Source organism: Calypte anna, chromosome 7 (genome assembly GCF_003957555.1).
Source record: "Calypte anna isolate BGI_N300 chromosome 7, bCalAnn1_v1.p, whole genome shotgun sequence".
Taxonomy (NCBI): domain Eukaryota; kingdom Metazoa; phylum Chordata; class Aves; order Apodiformes; family Trochilidae; genus Calypte; species Calypte anna.
Genome location: NC_044253.1, coordinates 27,578,742 through 27,599,202, shown reverse-complemented (window position 1 = coordinate 27,599,202; position 20,461 = coordinate 27,578,742). Strand labels below are relative to the sequence as shown.

The following is a 20,461-nucleotide window of genomic DNA, read 5'->3' as shown; positions in this document are numbered from 1 at the left end:
AGGTGCTGCAGAGGTGAGCACAAATCTTATTTCATTTACACACCTCCCTAGCCCTGAGCTAGACCCTGGCACAGGCACACAGCTAAAGATGAGGGGTTCCTGTGACCAAGACCCCATCGTAGAGGACGATACAGTCCTGGATGTTCAGAGAAACACAGTGAGCCCTATACTGGCACATAGCAGTGTCCCACAGCTTTTGCAATTAGCTTTTCTGGTTAAGGTCAGCTCCAGAGGAACCACCTGGAGTCCATGGCCAGCTAAAAGAGAACCTCTGACCTCATATGACTCACCTGCCCATTGCAGAAGAGCCTGAGAACCATTTAGTAGAACAGCATTTTGCAGACTGGTGAGTAGATAAAGATGCAGCTGGCCAGGGAACTTCCTGCCTCACAGCCTGTAACTCTCTGTTAGTCACGATGGCCACCAAGCCCTGACCTCCTTCCAGCAAGCTTGATGCAAAACAAAGCTCTGCTTAAGGGATTTCAACACTAGCAGCAAATGTCACACAGCTCTGGAAAAAGAAAGGGTGGAAAAGACCTTAGGAGGTCATTTAGTCCACACTCTGCCCTATGTATGAGTCAGTACTGTATGATACTCATCATTATATTCAACCTATTCTGGAAGGCCTCTGGTGATAAAAGCAACATATTCTAAGCTTTTGCTATTTATATCATGATTCTGAGCACTACTTGAAGAGTGGAGGGCACAGAGGGTAACAGCTACCTGCATACTGCATTATAGAGGTGCTGCAGGACCAGGTGGGAAGCTGTGCAATAGATAAGCATAGCTCAGTCACACATCAATGTAAAATGTAAGGACAGCACCACCAGCAAGGTAACAAGGGCAGGAAAGTGAAATGCCCCAACATATCTGTCCAGGTCACCTTAGCAGGGTTGCAACATCTGGCAGAGCCAGCAGCAACCAACCCTCTTTCACCATACAATGTGCAGGTACCAACTGCTGATTCCCACAGAAGCTGCTCCCACATCCTTCTCAGGGATTAAGAAAGAGATAAATAAGGCCAAGCTCTCAGCTCCACAGGAGAGGGTGTTTCAGCAAGCAGAGGCTCTGTCTGGGAATACTGACACAAAGATTCAGACTGTTCAACAGTGGAAATGCTTTGCACAAAATCCTATTAGCAAATAATGGGATTCCTGGGAGCACCATCTGTACACCACATTGAAATCTCAGCCCAGAGCACAGAGACTGAAGCCCATTGCAGAGAGAAACCTAGACAAAAGAACATACAATAATATACAAAGGCAGGGAGAGGGTACCTAGGATGGGGAGGAAGCCAGAAGAGATGTTTTCCTCACCATCCCCACAATATCTGAATCTCAGTCTCTCCACAGCCTCCCCACAACAGTTCCTGAGGCCTCTCACATCATTCCTGTACTCACTGTGAGGCCCCATAACATTGCCACAGAAGAGGAAAACGCCTTGTTATGAATGAGAATCAGCTGGCAAAAAAACCCTGTTCAGTGTGAGGTGATGCAGAAGTCTAATATTGGAAACACTTCTTTTGCTTGAGTGTTTTCTGAAGAGGTATCCCACACTTCTAAGCCAAGAGCCTATCTGGAAATGGCTGTCTCACCTGTGAGCTTCTTAAACCCCACCTCAGCAGAAATGAGAAAAGTACAGGAGTAAACCTGTGGTAATTCTGAAACAAAGCAATAGGAGAACTTGCTGTAAGTGGATTTTGGAGAGCAAAATAACCCAACCTTACAAACCAGCAGCTCGACTGAGCCATCTCCAGTGACTCTCAACACCCCTTTTGCTTCATGCTTTCAAACATTTACCCTCTGTCTGCCCTCCCAAGGGCTCTTCAACAGCATCCTCCAAAACTGCTATTGAAGAAATTACTGCAATTAATTTATTTGCATATACTCAAAGCTCCATCATTAGTGCAACACAGTCAAGCGTGTTAGTGTTTAATAATAACAATCAACAATTTTTCATAACATCCTGCCCCAGCAGACCTAAATATAGACTAGCATTCATGTGAAAACAAAAAGGAGGGGAAAAAAAACCCAAAACCCCAGCAGCTAAACAAAAGAATTAATTTAGAGCAGAATTAGGATCATAGGAACGAGACAGCCAAAAGACAAGGTCAGTTGTCTCACTCCCAACTCATGTGTGAGTCTCCTAACCTGCCTCTTCTCAGCTACTGAGCTACCAGAAAGTAAATAATGTGTTTTTCTCCCTGCTTTAAATAGACAGGAAGCCACAACAAGCATATCCATGATGGGGTAGGAACACCATGAGAGGACTTCCATAACCTCCTGGCACCAGTTCAGCAAAGCACTTCAGCAAAAGCTTGAGAGGGTCTGCATTCAGGACAACACTTAGGCACATACTGAAATTTAAGAACGTGCTTAAAATCCTGCTTCTCCTCAGGCCACGTGCTAGTAAAAGAGAAAAGCTGATATCCAGGTTTCCAGGAATTCTTAGCAACACAAGCTGCACCTCTTAGGGACCACATGTTCTTTGCTAACCTCTGGATTCAGAGCCATAGCATATTTGCTTTAACACGTGAGCCCTTTGGGACACATGTGGCCCTCTCACACTGGGACAGGAGAGGCCCTTACCCCAAAGCCAGAGCCCAGAGGCATCATCTGTGTGGAAATGCTGTACAACACCCCAGCCAAGCAGCAAGGCTGCTTTGTATCATTGCATTTGGAATGGCCCAGTCCTACACTAAAGCTTTAATTAAACCTGAGACCTTGTCCACGAGGCAAGGAATTCAGTGAGGTAATTGCATCTAAGTATGCTGTAGCTAATAAGAGCTGAAACCCCAAACTCATGCTGATACAAAACTGCTGCATTTCATTTCACACATCAAGGGAGAGAGACAACCACCTCAGCCTGGTCTCCCTTCTCTGTAATACAGCACCCCATAAAAGCCCACAAACACTGCCTCACTGCTCATTCATGCCAAGGTCTCCATCACAACCTTCAACAGCAGGAGGAGGTCTTTGTAAGAGCCTTAATTACACTGATGTAATTAATAGATATGTTAATGCACACCGTGATTAAGCAAAGAGAATGTTATCTTGCTCTGAAATAGCTGCCAAACAAAATTCAGGTGTTTAGCACAACCAGTGGTGTCAATGGATAGAGTACAGTGGGCACCAAATGCAATGACTTGGATTGCACCACCGGAGGAGCTGGCATGACTCCAGCAATACAAAGCCACAGTCCTGCTGCAAGTGACAGTTTTTCACCAAGCTGGTGGAGTCTCACTCTGGCAACACATCTTCCCACTCTTTTGGATGTGGTCAGACTGCTGATAGAGGAGTGATATCTTCAGCATTCATCACTCACATCCCAACCATCCAGCAGTGCCCCAGGCCATGGCACCCAATGTATACCCAGGGTCTCACAGGTAGCTCTGCCAGCACAGCCTCAGGGCAGCAAATGGTCTTGAAATAGCAAAAAGCAGCTGGAGAAAGAACCTGGCCATGAAGATGTATGTCCCTGCAAGCACAGACTTATGGAAGGAGCACCTTTGCCCTCTGGCACTGAGACAAGGTCTTCAGACAAGTTTCCCACTGCTTTGCCTCCATCCATCCCACAGCTGTGCTAGAACAGTATTCCTAACTCTCCAGCTTGAGGAGAAGGACAACTCCACTTCCCAGCTCAGCACCCAGTGTTCACACTAAGAGTAACAACCAGCTCCCAACTTCAGACCAAACAAGATGTTTTTATACTGCCTACAGTCTGGACCCCTAATGGAGTCTCACCAGCATGGAACCTGCTATTCCCATCTCCCTCCCTGCCTCCACCAGTCCTGATGCTGGGAGAGACATTGCACCTTGATGGCAGAAAGAAATACAATGCAATCTTAGTGGTGTTCTAAATAGAAATTGTGGCATTATTAGTGGCATTCTAAATAGAGAGATAAATAAGGTTTTAAAGCCCCTTTGCCTCTTGCTGGCCTTCCAAGTTCCCCCGCTGCTGGTAACCACACACAACATGCTGGGAGCTGTGCCCAAGAAACCAACTGCTGAAAGTGTGAGCAGGAAGCAAAGCAAACTGCAACAGCAGCAAACCCCTTTGAAAAGCCTTCAGTTATGCTCAGAATCAATTGAAAGGAAACTTACCCCTTATGGATGTTCATCTTTCACCTCTTACCTGTGTTAGAAGAAAAGCTGCCTGCTTGTCTGTTTTTCTTGGGCAAAAAAGGGTTTCTGGAAACCCTTGTGTAAAAGGAAAATATAAATAGGAAATAGAAACAGTTCCTTAAAAGAGTATTTGGTTTCTCTGTGAATACATCCAGCAGCTTTCACTGCCTCCCATCAGCAACTGACAGATTTTAGGGGAAAACTAAGGCAGCCACTAGTGACCACAAGGCTGTTTTGCAGAATAAAGTGGAAGAGAAAATCCAAAACAACCCAGTGTGCAATGCTGAAGACCTAGGGAGAGGGTTGCCTGGGGCAAACATCTCCTAACTGCTGTAATTACCATGAAGGGTCATAAGGACACCTCCATAGGAAAGCCAGAAAAATTCATTGGAGTCTTTCAAGTGATTAGTGCAGCTTTTTTAGTAAGTGTAGCAAAGGTCTGACATTGTGCCATAGGAGATGATATCAGCAAAGAGGCTTTTTCTCAGAAAGCACATGCATGAGCAAGCTGAGGACATTAAGGCTCTTCCAGCTCCTACCTATCATGCTCTTAAAAACGGCCATCAACAAGAAAGTTCAAAAAACCCGATTAAAAGGCAAGGCTGCCCATGCAGGGCTTCACATTGACAGAGTCACATCCTGAAACAGTACAAAATTGTTCAGAGAAGGCTGACACAATTGCTCCAGAGTCCAGGGACAGCCTCTCCTCTTCTTGGACAGGACTTCAGCACACACCAACACGCTGCTCTGCGTTTTTTTCCCGTGTGTGGCTTAATTAAAGGCAGATGCAAGGAGCACTTCACACTAATGTTTAAGTGCTTTTCTTCTTGAAAACCCCCTGGCAGGCCAGAGGCCTCCCCACCTCCCCAACATGGTCCCCTAGGGCACCCTCCCAGCCTAGGCGGGGCAGGACATGCAGGATGCTCCAAGCAAGGAGTCCTTGAAAGCCTGTCCTCTGCTCTGAACAACACCAGGGGCTGGCACGGAGGTTGCTCACATCTATTCAGCAGGATGATTCCACAGCAGATGCATGGCCACCTGATTTCATATGTCTCAGGCAAAATTTTGGGGTGGGACTACTTCCTATACAATCCCACATTGCATTTTCAGAGGTGAGAGGAGAAAGCCTTTGACCCATTAAATGAAGAACTTTGTAAAGGACTCACTGCTGGCATCTGACTCTTTTGGCAAAATAAATACATATTTAGGTTGGAAGGGACCTTTGGAGACCACCTGGTCAAATCTCCTGCCCAAAGCAACAGTAAATAAATCGCAGCACATCTCTGCTCGTGCAGCCAAAGGCTCAGCTGGGAGACAAATGAGGAGCAGGGCAGCATCCAGGAGACATCAACACTATAAAAAAATTTCTCCTGCTACAAACACCACCATGGAAAACAATTCCTGTATTTAAAAAGAAGCTGCTAAACCACATGTTGCCATGACTGACCACCTCCACCCTCTGACCTCTGCCTCCAGAGGCTGGGACTGTCTGGGGACTGTCTGTTCCCCAGAAAGTCTCTCAAGACTCAAGTCTCAACCAAAGAAACATTCATGTTCATAGAAGATGCATAACATGTACCTGCAGAAACAAGTGTATGTGGTGCCTCTGCTTGGACTTTTACCCCTTTTTTTTACCCCTTCTTCCAAGGGAGGGTGGTATCAGTGTGTACTCTAAAACAGTCCTGTTCCAGCATGGGTCTACCTGACATCATTTATCCCATGTGGCCAACATGGGAAGAGCCAGGACTGCTGCTTCAAAGGCTTTACACCCCCATGCACTACCCAGATGAAGAAAATGCTGCAAAGCCTCTGCTTCACTGAACAAATTCACCTGTCTTGTGCTTTGAACTTGATGTAGGAAACAGAAAAATCAACTCTCCAGATCAGACAAAATCTTTCCCAGTGCTTACTCCCAGCTACAACCCCACAATAATTACAAGCTGTTTTCTCTCTGGCCTTTTTATTTCATCTCATCCCTAATACAGAGATGGGCTTGGAAACTAAGTCACAGCCACCAGTTTAATTCATAAATTTGGCTGCATCCTTGCAGTTGAGCTATTGTTGTTATTTCTCACTGTTTACCAACTCGAAGCCAGAGTGTATTGTTTTTATTGCTATTGTGAGAACCAGAGCAGGGGAAAAAATAAAATCTTGAGCTTCCCTTCCACTCCCAATCAAATATAATGGAGAAAAAAAAATAAAATAGGGCGGATGTCAGATCCTCAAGAATTACTTTTTTTTTTTTTTTTAAGTTATCTACAGCAGCTCAGCCTGGTGCTGCAGGTTTCTGAATCTGAATTTTATCAATGGGCTGCACTGGATCCATTTGAAAGGACAGCAGATGTTCAAACAATAAACTCAGGCTGCCTCTACATCTGGGCTACAAAAGCCATTACTGTGTTTACAAGAAACAGGATAATCAAGAAAACATCCTGCCACAGGCACCTAAAAAACTACAGCCCCTTGTTATTCATTTTTCTCTCACACTGCACCATTTATTTATAGCATAAGAAGTTGAACCGGAGGGAGGAGGGAAGAAAATCAAAATAAGAAGTTTCACATTCATTTCCACGCAGAAGTGACGCACGTGCAACGTGGAAGGCACAGCCAGCCAGGCACTGGGCTTGTATTGTTCCTTCAGTTCTAGGTGGGACATTATTAACCCTTCAGCTCTTGCTGTAACTCATCAATCAGCCAGGCCTGTGCTGCTGGGTCTGCTTTAATCATGCAACCATGTCAGTTGACCCTACCTCATTCTGGGAACCCTCCAATGGAACCTGAGTCCCCACATCTTGGATGCAATGTCCCTCAAGCCTGAACATAAAGAAATAGGCAATTACAAGGGAGGGATCAGGGAAAGTGCTCACCCACTTCAGCCTTCAGCACTTCAGGTTGGATCCAAATGGGCAGGAGAATAAGAGAGGCTCTTCCAAAGCTTAGAGAGGATATAAAGGGTCACCTCCCAAGACACCCTGTGGAGAAATCTCCTTCCCTCCCCCTAAATAGCACTGGCTGCCCATTCTTCATGGTCAGAATATATAATGCAAAAAGCACATCTGAAGAACCAAAGGTTGCCACAAGATTTCAGCTGCCTGTGGCTTCACACAAAACCACAGTATTTTTGGGTTACTTTCTGCTGACATTTTGTTCTGCTCTCTTCTTACTGCTTAGCACAATCCAGGATCCATCAGTTTAGTAAGAAGTGCTTTTTTTTTCCTAAATCAAATTACTTTTCACTAAAGATGCATCAAAATGAAGCCTCTAGAGCATCTGTTGCCATCCTCAAGAATGACTTGGGAAACTCCAAGGTACATCCTCCTTCCAGATTAATATTTCATGAATCAGGTTATCTTTACATACAGCAAAAGTAAGTATTCCTCCCTTTGTGTCCTCCCTTTACTGCTTTAATAGTTTCACTTCTGGAAGCCTTGAAAAAACACTAGCTAAAGCCCCCATGCAGAAACCTGGAGAAATGAGAGCTGAGCTGCTTGGGCTCTCAAGCAGTCTTACTTCCTTGCTTTGGAGCTGAATCAGAGGATTAACTCAACAGGTGCTTTACTGGAGAGTGGGAGGGAAAACACAACAAAACCCAATGAAACAGCAGCCTGTGTGCACCAACAGCAGATGAAATCCTCTTCTTCTGGGAGGTGAACTGTTAAAGCAGATAGCTGACCTCCCCTTCTGCTTTAGACCCAAGTGACTCTCAGTTGCTGGCTTTAAAGCCATCAGGTTACCCAGAGCTCAAAAGCTTCCCTTCATTCAGACAGTGGTTCTGGAAGGGCACCTTCCTGATCCAGACTTGATCCCTGCAGGGTTGAGCTGCCTCTCCTGTGCCTTACTCATTGTCTTCTCTACCCTGGTCACCCACAGAAACCAGATGGAGAGCAAAAGACCTTCCAACAGCCTCTCCATCTTATACACTGAGTAGGATGGCCAAAGCCAAGACTGTTGCCCCATAAATTAATGGTAAAACCTCAGCTATTTTTTTCCATGAACAGAATACACATACAAACAACACACCAGAGACCAGCAGCTTCATTCCCCTCCTCCACCATGGAAAGCAAGTGGCATTTTACTGTTCTGAGTTCCCACCAGGCTCTGTGGCAGGCTGGTCCCACCAAACCTCTGCATCAGACAGGGGCTCAGGACAGCTAAAATCCCACTACAATTAAAAAAAGAAGATAGCAGCTGGGGCTGTGCTGAAAATTCTCCTCGCTTAAAAGCATGAGAATGTTTGAAGTCTTCAGTGATTAATTTGCATGCATAGCCAGTATTGACAGTGAAATTTTTTGTCATTTTTCCATCAAGATTGCAAGAGAAGCACATAGAGCATTTTAAATTGCTGAGTGGTGAGCCTATAAAGTGACCAAATGGTTAGAGGATCTGTATACATTAAATAGAACAGAAATGGGTCTGTCCAGAAGTGTCATTTCACATGTGATACTGAATAAATCTTCACATTACACAACCAAAAGAAATGCTACATATTTCCAATATTTGTTTTGCAGAATTTTATAGAAGCAACCTTTGCCCTCCTAAGTGACTAAAGCTTGACACAGTATTTGTGTTAACTTATTAAAAATTTGCTAGATGAAGCCAAATGTTTGAGCCAACCAGATTTCTAAAACCTCTGCTAACAAATTACTTGGATAATTGCCAGAAGCCCAAGTTCAATACATTTTTATATTTCTGTCTCACCAAAAAAACATCTGGTGTGTATTAACTGTCAGTCTGTATCAACTGCTAGATTTATGTTTGTAGGCATCTTTAAGAACAGCTTCCTAGATAATTAAACAGTTGAACAATTGTCAATCCAGAATAAAATCAATATGTTCCCCCAACATCTCCTAACGACAGAGAGCTGATGCTATTTGAACCAGCTTCTTTTGGAAGCTTTAATTTTATTGAAAAACATTACTTCAGGAGAAATGGTTTGGAGTTTTACTTTTTAACAAAGAGAGAAGTGGAGTATAGCATGGCATTTAATATCTGGCTGAGATTTAAAACGCATGCTCCTTATGAAGTATGACATTTTATACCTGAAACCACAGGAACATTTCCCACATTTAAGTGACAGAGGGAAAATTCTTCAAATTAGATTTGAACTTTATACCTTCTAATTCTGCTCCAGTCCTCCTCCTCTATGTACCACACTCGGGCCTGATGAACATACTGGTGCTATATCAAAGTCTAACAGACCTGACTGCTGACAAATCCCCTTCACTTAGGCTTAAAGTAAGCAGCAAACCTCCTGTAGATCCAGTAGCTAAGTTTAACTGGCAAAACTATCTCAGTGACTGATCACAAGGCTAAATGAACCACTCAGCACAGCCCAGCTGCCAGAGCCATCCCTCCAGGGTGTCAGCAAGAGCTGGAAGTCACCAGTGAAAAGATAAGGTAGACCCAAGTCCCCAAGTGTCACAGTTTAGCAGTTTGGGTGGACCACAAACTTAATGACAGCATTCCTCTCCATTTACCCCCCCCCAAAAAAAAAGGAAAGATAAAAGGGTTTTCAACTTTAAGTTGGAAACTGAAAACAATTGGATACAGATTTACTAACACAAGGGAAAGGGAATAACATAAGGGATAAAGTAACAAAGAATACAAATATATACAAGTGTATAAATATACATAAAAATATATATATAAAACCCCATGGATATGGGCTCTGACAGCCACGTGGTGAGCTGGTGGTAAAGGACAGCAGTGCAGCAGCAGCAAGTGGAAAAGAGGGAGCAGCTGCTGATTTTCCAGATCTTTATAGAGTATGGCAGGAGATGGGAAGGAATAGATCCCTCGCTTTGTGTTCTGCCCCTCTCAGAGCCTGAAAGCCCTCCTGCTTTAGTTCCTCCTGTTCAAACCATGACACCAAGTTTGCAGCAAAGAGCCACTCACGACTCCTTTACACATTTTAATCCAAGCCCAAAGGAAAATCAAACATCCATCTTCAAGGAAGTCCTGAGCAACATCTCCCCAAGCTTGCCCATCAGAGGTCCTACTTGTCAGTTTCCTGGACTTACAGGCCTGCTGTGCACCTGAGTTGCAACCAGGTCCCCATTCGGGGACAGCTGCCCTGCTGTAAGTGTGGTCACAGCTGCTGTTCCTTGCAGGTGAGCTCCTCTGTCAGGCTCTCCAGGATGAGAGGGAAACCAGCTCTCTAGAACAAGGTAGGTTTTCAGCATGAGACATCCAGCAAAATCCACCCTCCCAGCAATTCTTCACAACCCCAGCGTTATTCAACTCATTGGCAGCAGGCAAACTGGCCCCTTCAACAACCCCTCACGTCACGGGATGCCTCATAGAGCACATCACATCCTGCACCCCAAGGAGGCACAGAACATCTCTCACATCATTCCCTATCACCAAAGAAGCAATCGCATCCTTGACTCCCACATAGCAGCCCAAAGCTTCAGGTCATCCACCCCACATGATGGAAAAAGCCTTGACCCACAGCATGCTCCCTCTGCATGCTCTGTGGGCCACCAACAGGCAGCCTGCCTTCCATCCCATGCCTTGAAGGACAATCCCAACCCTTGTGAGTGCTTTGAAATACGAGTTGCAAAGGCAGAACATTTTTCCTATTACATTCTTTGCTTTACTTAAGCCCTTACTGCAGAAGAGACAGGTGCACTAAGCTCTTTGTCAGGGACCTGCATTTAGAGGAACAAGGACCTCCAGTTTTATATGTTATCCCCTTGTAAGCTCACTAGCTGCCTCTTAAGCTCATAACAAAAGATTTTTTTGAAAGATGATGGCACGTAGTTTCCAAGGCAGCAGAACCTTTAAACTTAGGTTTGCAAGAAATTACAGATGTCAAAAGGAACACACTGTGTAAAACCCACCACCTATTCCTGCTGGATGGGTTATATAGCAGTTTGATGCAGCATGATCTGGACAAGAAGTTTCTAGCAGTGCTATACGAAAATATACAATGTGTAGAGCAACAACTACAAATCCCTTTAATCTCTGCTGGTACCTACAGAACTGAGATGGTTTGGTACCTGTAGGGATTATCAGAGACCCAAAATCCTGGATTGTAAAGACTGAGACACTTCATGGTGTTGATTGACCATGTGGTTGGGGTCTGCTGGACCCCAGCTGCTGTTCAGGGTGCAGTGCTCAGGGGGAAGAGATGAGAAGGGAGATAAAAGACAGAAAAAGGAGGACAAAGTGGGAGTTGGGGATGGAGAGGGGCTGTGAGGAACCAGAAGTGTGGACACAGCCAGAGCACAAAACACACCATGGGGCAGTCCTTTGAGGACAGCACTGCCTGAACAACCCAGCCAAGCCTGCCTCCTCTCACTTAAAATTACTTGAAAGTTCAAGGATTCAGCTGGCAACCCACAGCAAACCACATCTCACACTCCCCAGTTTCCCTTGATAGATGTCTATTTTTTAAGCTAAACCAATTACTTTTCAATGTACACTGCTCCCATTTCAGCTACGAAGCAGGCTCCTTTCCCATGAAAAAACTATCAACTCTGCTTACTTCTTAATTAATTTTACTGCATGACTTTTCCCAGCAATGTGATTCGTTCTTTCAGTCATTTCCTATAAAATGATGAAAATAAAAAGCCCCTCAGCCCTTGCACAGGCTCCCTGCATGATGTCTCACACACATTGCTCTTTGTAGATTAATTTCCCATTTCTAAAAGGAGGACATTTACTCTCCTTCAACATTTTTTTAGGGGCGGGTGTGGAAAAGGTGGGGGAGAAGTGAGTAATGGGTGTTACTTCATCTTTAATATAGCTTCTCAGCAAAATAAAGACCATCCTTTGCACTAACATTAACATCTGTATCATATCAAGCAATCTTGCTGCTCTCGTTTCACTTGCTTCAGAAAGCTAGGATCACAGAATTTATAGAATCATAGAATTTTCAGGGTGGGAAGGGACCTTTAGGATCATCTAGCTCCAAACCCCCTGCCATGGGCAGGGACACTGCCCACCGGATCAGGTTGCTCAGAGCCCCGCCCAGCCTGGCCTTAAAAACTTCAAGTTTAAAAACTTAAAACAGGGATGGGGCAGCCACAACTTTCTTGGGCAACTTGGGCCAGTGTCTCACCACCCTCATGGAGAAGAACTTTTTCCTAACTTCCAATCTAAATCTCCCCTCCTCTATTTGAATCCATTCCCCCATGTCCTATCACTACCTGATAGCCTAAAAAGTCCATTGCCAGCTTATTTGTAGCCCCCCTTCAGATACTGGAAGACCTCAATAAGGTCTCCTCAGAGCCTTCTCCTCTCCAGACTGAACAACCCCAACTATCTCAGTCTGTCTTCACAGGAGAGCTGCTCCAGCCTTCTGATCATCCTCCTGGCCCTTCTCTGGACACACTCCAGCACATCCATGTCCCTCCTGTAAAAGGGGCTCCAGAACTGGATGCAGTGCTCCAGGTGGGGTCTCATGAGAGCAGAGCAGAGGGTGAGAATCCCCTCCCTGGACCTGCTGGCCACACTTCTCCTGATGCAGCCAAGGATCCTGTTGGCTTTCTGGGCTGCAAGTGTACATGATGGCTCATGTTGAGCTTCTCACCCCCCAGCACCCCCAAGTCCTTTTCCTCAGGGCTGCTCTCAAGCCACTCACTGCTCAGCCTGTATCAGTGCTTGGGATTGCCCTGACCCAGATGCAGGACCTTGCTTCCTTATATGCCCCCCATTCCACATGTCCTTTCTTCCATTCCTTGTAGAGTTTCTTCTTGTGTGATAGTGTGTCCAGCTTTCCAACCCCAACTTTCCTACCAGGCCGTCTGCTGCGCAGCCCCGGGAGGGGCTCCCCCCCCCCCGCCCCGTTTCCCTGGTAACGGCGGCCCCGCACAGACCGCAGGAGCCCGGAGCCGAGCGGGCCGGGCCGGGCCACAGCGGCTCCGGGGCGGTGCCGGGAGCGGTGTGGGGCCCCGTGCTCCGGGTGGACGATTTCCAGTGCCCGGGACGGCTGTCCCGCGGAGGAGGAGCGGCCCACAATGTCTCAGGTGTAAGTAAGGCGGGGGCCCGGTGGGGCGAAGAGCCGCGGGCGCTCGGGCTCAAACTCTGTTTAAGGGAGGAAGGAAAGACAGCCCTGCCCTGCCCCTCCTCGTACCTCCTCAGGGAAACACCTGCCCCTACAAGCGCGGTACAACCGGATCCGCCCGGAATGGGCCACCGGGTCCGGCACCGGGTCGGCTCTTCCCAGCGGGTCAGGCTGTGGTGTCGACCCGCGGGTTTCTGGAGAGGCGGTGGCGGGGACAGCCCCGAAGGGTGAAATTGGGTTCCCCTGGGGTTACCATCTCATGCAGCGTCAGTGGTGTTGGTGAGCAGACTGCCAGGTCCCTTTTCTGCTTGGGAAACATGAGGTTTTTTCCTCTCTTAGAGGCCAGAGTTGGCACATACGGCTTCATTCTGGAAATGAACTCGTATTTTTAGCGCAATACAAAGCTTTAAAAGCTTATTTTGCTTTTTTAAGCAGACACAGACAATGGCATTGCATCCAAGTGCCTTTGAAGAGCCCAACACATTTCTCCAGCAATACTAACAAGACACCAAGCCCTTCCAGAAATATCCCCAAGCTCTCTTATTAACACAACATTATTACAGCTGCATTACAACACTGGGAACCTAGCCCTGAGCATCTTCCATAGCATTATTCCTCGGTAGTTTTGAAAGCCTGGGGACAGCCAAACCAGTTTGGTGCAGCTCTCGCTGCCAGTTCTGAGCTAGATGTGGTTTGCTCAGGTCCATTAAAATGATAGCACATCGGGGGTGGACACACATGCAAAAAAGAAGAGATCCCTCAGGTAGTGCCAGCCTGCTGCTGCTCCTCTCCTGCTCTGGCCGTTCCCAAGCTGCTGCCCCAGAGGCACAGCCTCTCCTGGCTACTTACCCTCTGGCATCAGTGGTATCAGCCTCAAAAGCCTCCTGTTTCTTTTGCTCAGTATCCTCTTTCCAAACTCCAACTTTTTTGCCCAGTAAAACTTCTCAGACTCGAAAACATCCTTCCAGCCTCAGAACTGGAGCAGCCCTCCTTCTCACCTTCATGTTTGATCTCCTATAACCCAACCTCCAGCCACCTGCCTCAATACGTTTGCAGTTTCAGGCACACACCATGACCAACTCCTCTGCTTCCCAGGTAGGCAGCTTCCTTTTCCTTGCTTTTTGGCTCAGGACAGAAAAGTGAGCTGAGTGGAATAAATAAAAACATCTCCAAGGGCACAGCAGAGACTGTGTGTGGGCTCCTTCCAAGGACACAAACCCAACACAGCCTCCAGCAGGCATAGGTTAGGACTTGGCTTGTAACAGCTCTGATTGTGCCTCATGCTAGGCAAGTTCACAAAGTAATGGAATAGTTACCTGAACTGTAAAAAGAAAGGAAACGGAAAGCAAAGGGAGAGGGAAAGGAAGAAGAGAAGAGTAAAGAGAAAAAGAAAACAGAGAAGTAGCATTTGACCTCAAAATCTGCCATTCCTACTGCCTGCCTATACTATGGCTGCTCTTACTTGAGCTAGATTGGCACCAAAGAAATAGTTCCAGCACATAGCTGGAAGATACTTTTGCTTCAACTGTCTGACCTAACACAGTTTAGTTTTAATAGAGACATTTTCTATAGTATTGCCATCATTGAACAGCAGATCCATATAAACAGAGAATCTTAAAATAATTTTGGTTGGAAAAGACCTTGAAGATAAGTAAGCCTAACCATTAAGCCAGCACTGGCAAGTCTACCACTTCACACCACGCTACAAAAATAAATACAGTTGTGTTTCACAGTGAGGTAGTGATGCCAGTAAGGGGCTCCAATGTGACATTGGTGCTGCTTGACTCACTTAACTATAACCATTCTGTAGCTGTGCACAGCCTGGCATTTGTAACTAGGCTAATCCAGACCTTCATAGGCACAAATCAGAATGTGTAGCGGGAAGAGCCATTCTTGCTCCAGAAGCTCAACAAGCTGCTGGTCTCTTCCAGGACTCCAGCCACCACACAGCGCTTCCAGGGTAGAAGTGTAGCAGGAAGAGCCTTTCTTGCTCCAGATGCTCGACGAGCTGCTGGCCTCTCCATGCCTTGCACCAGAGTGAGCTGAGGTGCCTTCTGTGGGTGTGTGTCCCACCTTTATTGGCCCCCCTGGTCTTGCTCATGCCCAATAGGGGCCTGTCCTAATCAGGCACAGGTGGACTCACACCCACTCTTTGGCAACTCAAGGCACCTGGTTGACAATGTCTCTCCACAAGAATGTACAACAGTTTCTCAACCACTGTAGAGCTTGAGTTATATGAGCTGGATAGTTTTGCTCACTGTATTGTACACCTCATGCAGTGTACAAAGTTTTCTGGACAGTTTGTGCTTTTCTTCATTGCCCCAGCAGCTGGTGGGGGTTATTACCTGAGAATCTCAGCATTCCTTTTAAAAAATTAATATTTTTTTTTGATCCCCCCCAAAATGTGAATCAAAATGTTCCCAAACCATCAGGAAAATAAAAAGTATTAAATTCTTATCTAAACATACATGGCCCTAAAGATTTAACTTCATTATTTTTAAATGGTTGGGGCTGACAGTACTGAAAAATCTATTAAATTCTATCTTAACCTTGTGCATTCCTACCCAAGCACGGATCTGAGCTGCAATCACTGCCAGTAGTTACAAAATAGGAGCACACTTTCCTTTTGTACTAGGCTACCTTGTTTTGCAGGGTACAGCTGAGATGGTTTTTAAGTAAGTTACCAAGGCTACTGTTACACAAGTGTATGCAGTGAGGTTATCCTGGCTGTGTACCATAAATCATGCTAAATTAAAGGTATTTTAAATGATAAATCACAAAAATGCCTTATAACAGACTGCTTTAATTGAAGGCAATGAAGCAAAGAGCTAATAATGCATAGAGTTTATGAGAAAGAAGTTTGGTACTTCAGGCAAAAATATTTTAGGGGACACCACCTTATTTGGCTGGGAATGGGGATAGTTGCCTGTCTGGCAAAGTCACATGGAAGACAAAATCATGGAATCATGGAATGTCAGGTTGGAAGCAACTGCAAGAATCATCTGGTCCAACCCTTCTGATAGTATTTATATGCTATGTCTCAGCACCCTGTCGAGCTGAGACTTAAAACTTTCCAAAGTTGGGGAATCCACCACTTCCCCTGGGAGACCATTCCAATGTCTGACTGTCTTCATAGTGAAAAATTTTTCTCTTGTGTTCAATTGGAATCTCACCAGGAGCAACTTGTGCCCATTGCCCCTTATCCATGTGATTCCTTGTACACAGGGAGTCTCCATCTTCTTTGTAGCCCCCCTTTAACTACTGGAACATTTTAATAAGGTCTCCCCTAAGCCTTCTCTATTCAAGGCTGAACATACCCAGTTTTCTCAGCCGCTCCTCATATGGCAGGTATTGTAGTCCTCTGATCATCATCGTGGCTCTTCTTTGGACCCTCTCCAGCCTCTCCACATCCTTTTTGTGCAGTGGGGACCAAAACTGGATGCAGTACTCCAGGTGCAGTCTGACAAGGTCTAACAGACTCCATCCTACAAAGCAGGCACATCCGCAAGTCACAGCAGGATCTGCAACACTGATTTTTCAATCCTGTACCTTCACATCCTGTGTCCTTTATAGAAATGCTACACAGCATGTAGCTTTTTTTTGAGCTTGGCGTAAACAGATGCTTTTTAGACATCTGGAAGAACAGCTGCTACACACACACACAGAAGCTGTGTCTTGTGTAATCAGCTGGATGTGTGAGATGCACTAACTGTGTGTGTGCTGGGCAGTTCTCTCCCATCCATCCCAAGTCAGAGTGGCCAGACTGGCATCTTTCACAGCAGAATCAATCTGCACACAATTTACATGGCTGGGATCTCAGTATTTCCAGACAATTTATGAGGCCTGTTTGTCATCCTCAAGGCCCTGTGATTTTAACAGAGTGTGGTCTAAAGCTCACAGAAGCCATTTATTCCACTCCTTTAATAAGCTTTGTATTAGGATAGAGACAGGACACTTAGAAAGCACTCAGTTATAATCTCAAGGTCAGTAAGATCCAGCAGCCAGACAGAAAAAAAAGTCAACATTTATAGACATGCTTGACATTTTCTAAGGACAGTTGTGCTCTCAAGAGATCTTGCCCATAACATCTGCTGTGGGGTTGATGAAGAAGTGCTGGGCAAACCACACTTCCAAACTGTCACAGCTTAGCATTTTGGGCAGACCCCAAACCTAATGACAGAATTCCTCTCTATTCACACCCCACACACCAAGTTGGAAACTAAACAAACTGGATACAAATTTTACTAACACACAGGGAAGGTAATAACATAAAGGGTAAAGTAACAAAGAATACAAATATACACAAATATGTGTGTGTGTATATATATATATATATAAAACCCCACAGCACATGGCAATCTGATAGTAACATACAGCAGCATGGCCAACAGGGAGTGGGAAGAAAAGAGAGAGGAGCTGCTGACTTTCCCAATCTTTATAGAATATGGAAGGAAATGGGAATAGACCCCTCCCTTTGCATTCCACCCCTCTCAGAGCCCCAAATCCCTTCTTGAGTTCCTCCTGTTCAAACCCTGACAGTGACTTACTCAAACCCCAGCATTTGCATACAGATGTACATTGTGTTCCAGACACTGAACAGAAGGTTTTCACACGTTTTTATAGTTATGTTTTCCTGCTGCATTTCCTCCTTTTTTAATGAGTTTGTTTACCATTTTCCTGACCTGTAGGATCTTGAGCAGTAATTTTTTAACTTGCTCTACCAGCCCTAGTCCAGACACATTCAGAGCTGAATCTTGGCACTGCTACCATTTGTAGCAGGTTTTAATCAGCTACAAGACATTTGCAACTGCCACCAAGGAGCTTTAAACAATCAAAAAGCTTTAAAATTTAATCTCGTGTCTCAAATAGAATTTGTATTAATTCACTGGTTAAATATTGACCTAAGATTAGATCTTTAGCATCCCCCCTTCTGCTTCTGACAGAAATAATCAAATGAGAGTGATCTATTTTATATTACATCCCTAAAGCTCAGTTAAAGAAAATTAAGGTTGCAAAACCAAACTGTAGGAAAATGTTAGTGGAAGTTTTAATCCCCTCATGTCTCCCTCACTTCATGTGGCTGCATTTCCATGCAGTTCCTTATGTTGTGGTCACATCCCATTTTCTTCCCATGGGGCCCCAGCCCCATTCAGCAATCGGGCTGTTGCTGAATATTTCTTTTTATCCCCTCATTCAGCATGTGGCCCCAGGCCATGTTCTTCAAATTCCATCCTAACGCCACAATTATTAGCTTCCTCCTGGGCATTCCTAACATGTTCTCTCTCATCCATCTCCCAAGCATTCACAGATTCATCTTTGCCCCTCTTTCCACCCCTGGTAAGCATTATCATGTCATCCTGCTTATGTTAAAGCAGGAAAAGAGAGACAGAATCAAAATGATCACAACTGAGAGTCTGAGCTGCAACTACCTCCCTTGCCTCCCTTCATCCTTAATGAGCAGGTAGGGAAAGCTCTTGTACATTACTCATCCGTTGTCTCCTTTGGGAAAAAGCATTGTTAGTGGAAATATCCCAGCAGCACTTGTGCTAGAAAGCACTGAAAAATGAGGCCACAGTTTTCAAGGAACTGAATAGAGAGTGTTAACCTTGAGCTTAAAGCCTCCTGATCCAAGCGGAGGTAAACCCAAACAGAGCATTTACCTTGTATGCATGAACTGTAGGCAGCTGCACAGGTGATTGCATTTTCCTTTCCTAAGAGAAGGGGGGAAAAAAAAAAACAAAATTACACATATGGGATGGTTAATGCTGAAATAAACTTCATTACCACACCCAATCAGGCAAATGCTGCTCTGAGCTTGAGTAGGTAGGGTCTTTTTAACTCTGCCCTATTTCTGGCTCTCCAACAAAGAGCTCACTGTAGTATCTACTGCATCAATGCCACACAGTAATTGGATATAAGCTACTAAAGCTCTCCTTCCCCATCCTTTCACACCTGCCTGGCCAGGAGGAATACTTCCTGGAGAGGCAGCTGCTGTTCTCTTCCTTACCACAAAGCAAAGTACAGCCTCCAGCCCAGGCAGGAGCAAGGGTGTGACAGACAGAAGGATGTGGCCCTTGGAGAATGTGACAGGGAAGTTCAGCCTCAAGTAGCATTTCCCCCACCTTAATAGCTTCACATCTTCCTGGTAAGAAAACTGTCATTTTTCCTGTCAGCCTGGTGACTTGGCTAAAGCAGGTACTTGAGGTTTGCTGTGGTGTTGCCACTGCTACTTGATGAAGCAAGCGTCCTCCCCTCCAGTTTCCTGTCATATTTATGCCACAAAAATCTTTTATCCCTGTTAAAGGAGAGTCCAGGAGGACCTTGCCACCAGGTTGCTAAGGTCAGATTGGACCTCTTGGCTTTCTAAACTCAGAGAGGAGCCTGGGTGCAGCTGGAGCCACTTCTAGACCCCAGCTGCAAAGGTTTCAGACTCTCTGTATTACCACAGGTCAGTTTCATATCAGATCAAGCTGGGACCCTGTGAGCAGCCTCTTTTGGTTGTTTCCCACGGCTTTTAAGGCCTCACAACCTATTACATGAGGTGTTAATGTGCCTGTCCATGCAACACACATGGATCTTCTGTACCATTAATTTGTTTAGTAGCTGCTTTTCCTCTACAATGATTAAAGCTTTCAAATTTCATCTTACGCAGTTTGATCATGCTTCTGTCTTACCTGCGCTTGGGTCTCATTCCTCTTGTCTTTAGATGGGACCATCTCTCTTTTTTTGGTGGTCTTTTCCTTGAGCTATAGGCTTGGTCCAATTTATCTTGTTGCACAAAACTCCAAGTACTTTTCCATTTTGGCTAAGTAAATGTCCAGTTAAATCCAGTTACAGTTTGCAGCCTAAGGCCTCAGCCCTTGTGTCACTCATGCTAAGCATAGCAAAACAAGTTTCAATTCAACCTAAGTTTAAGCAATCACACAATTAATTCTTATATTCTATAGCTAAGGTATTTTAATCCCCAGCAATTCCCTACTCCCTTTCTGTCCAGGCACCAAGGATTGCCACTTGGAGGTGACAGAAGCACAGAGCTGTTCATGTTAACAGTGGCAGCAGGCTGTGCATTTTCTTCCCCTGACACAACTGAAACCTATTGAAGTTTATCTTTTATTTTCCCCAGATTCTTTGAACTTTGAGAAACATTGTGGCTCGAGCAAACACGCTTAAAGGAAGTAATCTGGCAGCTACCTCTAGCTAAGAAGTTTGGTGTAATTGTAAGCCTAATCTTACTTTAGGAGAAAGGCCTGACCATGCTCAGACCCACAAGTCAGCACTGCTACAGACTGCAGGCTGAAGGATTTTCAGACAGGAATTGATTCAGACA

The 20,461-nt window shown here is 45.3% G+C and overlaps 1 protein-coding gene across 1 annotated transcript in view; it reads left to right on the top strand.

Moving 5' to 3' along the window:
- The first annotated feature begins 13,023 nt into the window (after nucleotides 1-13,023).
- IQCA1 (IQ motif containing with AAA domain 1) overlaps nucleotides 13,024-20,461 on the top strand; it is a 140,169-nt gene continuing 132,731 nt past the window's right edge. The window contains exon 1 of the mRNA XM_030454667.1: nucleotides 13,024-13,098. Coding sequence (XP_030310527.1) covers nucleotides 13,088-13,098 — 11 coding nt within the window. The 5' untranslated portion in view covers nucleotides 13,024-13,087. The remainder of the gene's footprint in view (nucleotides 13,099-20,461) is intronic.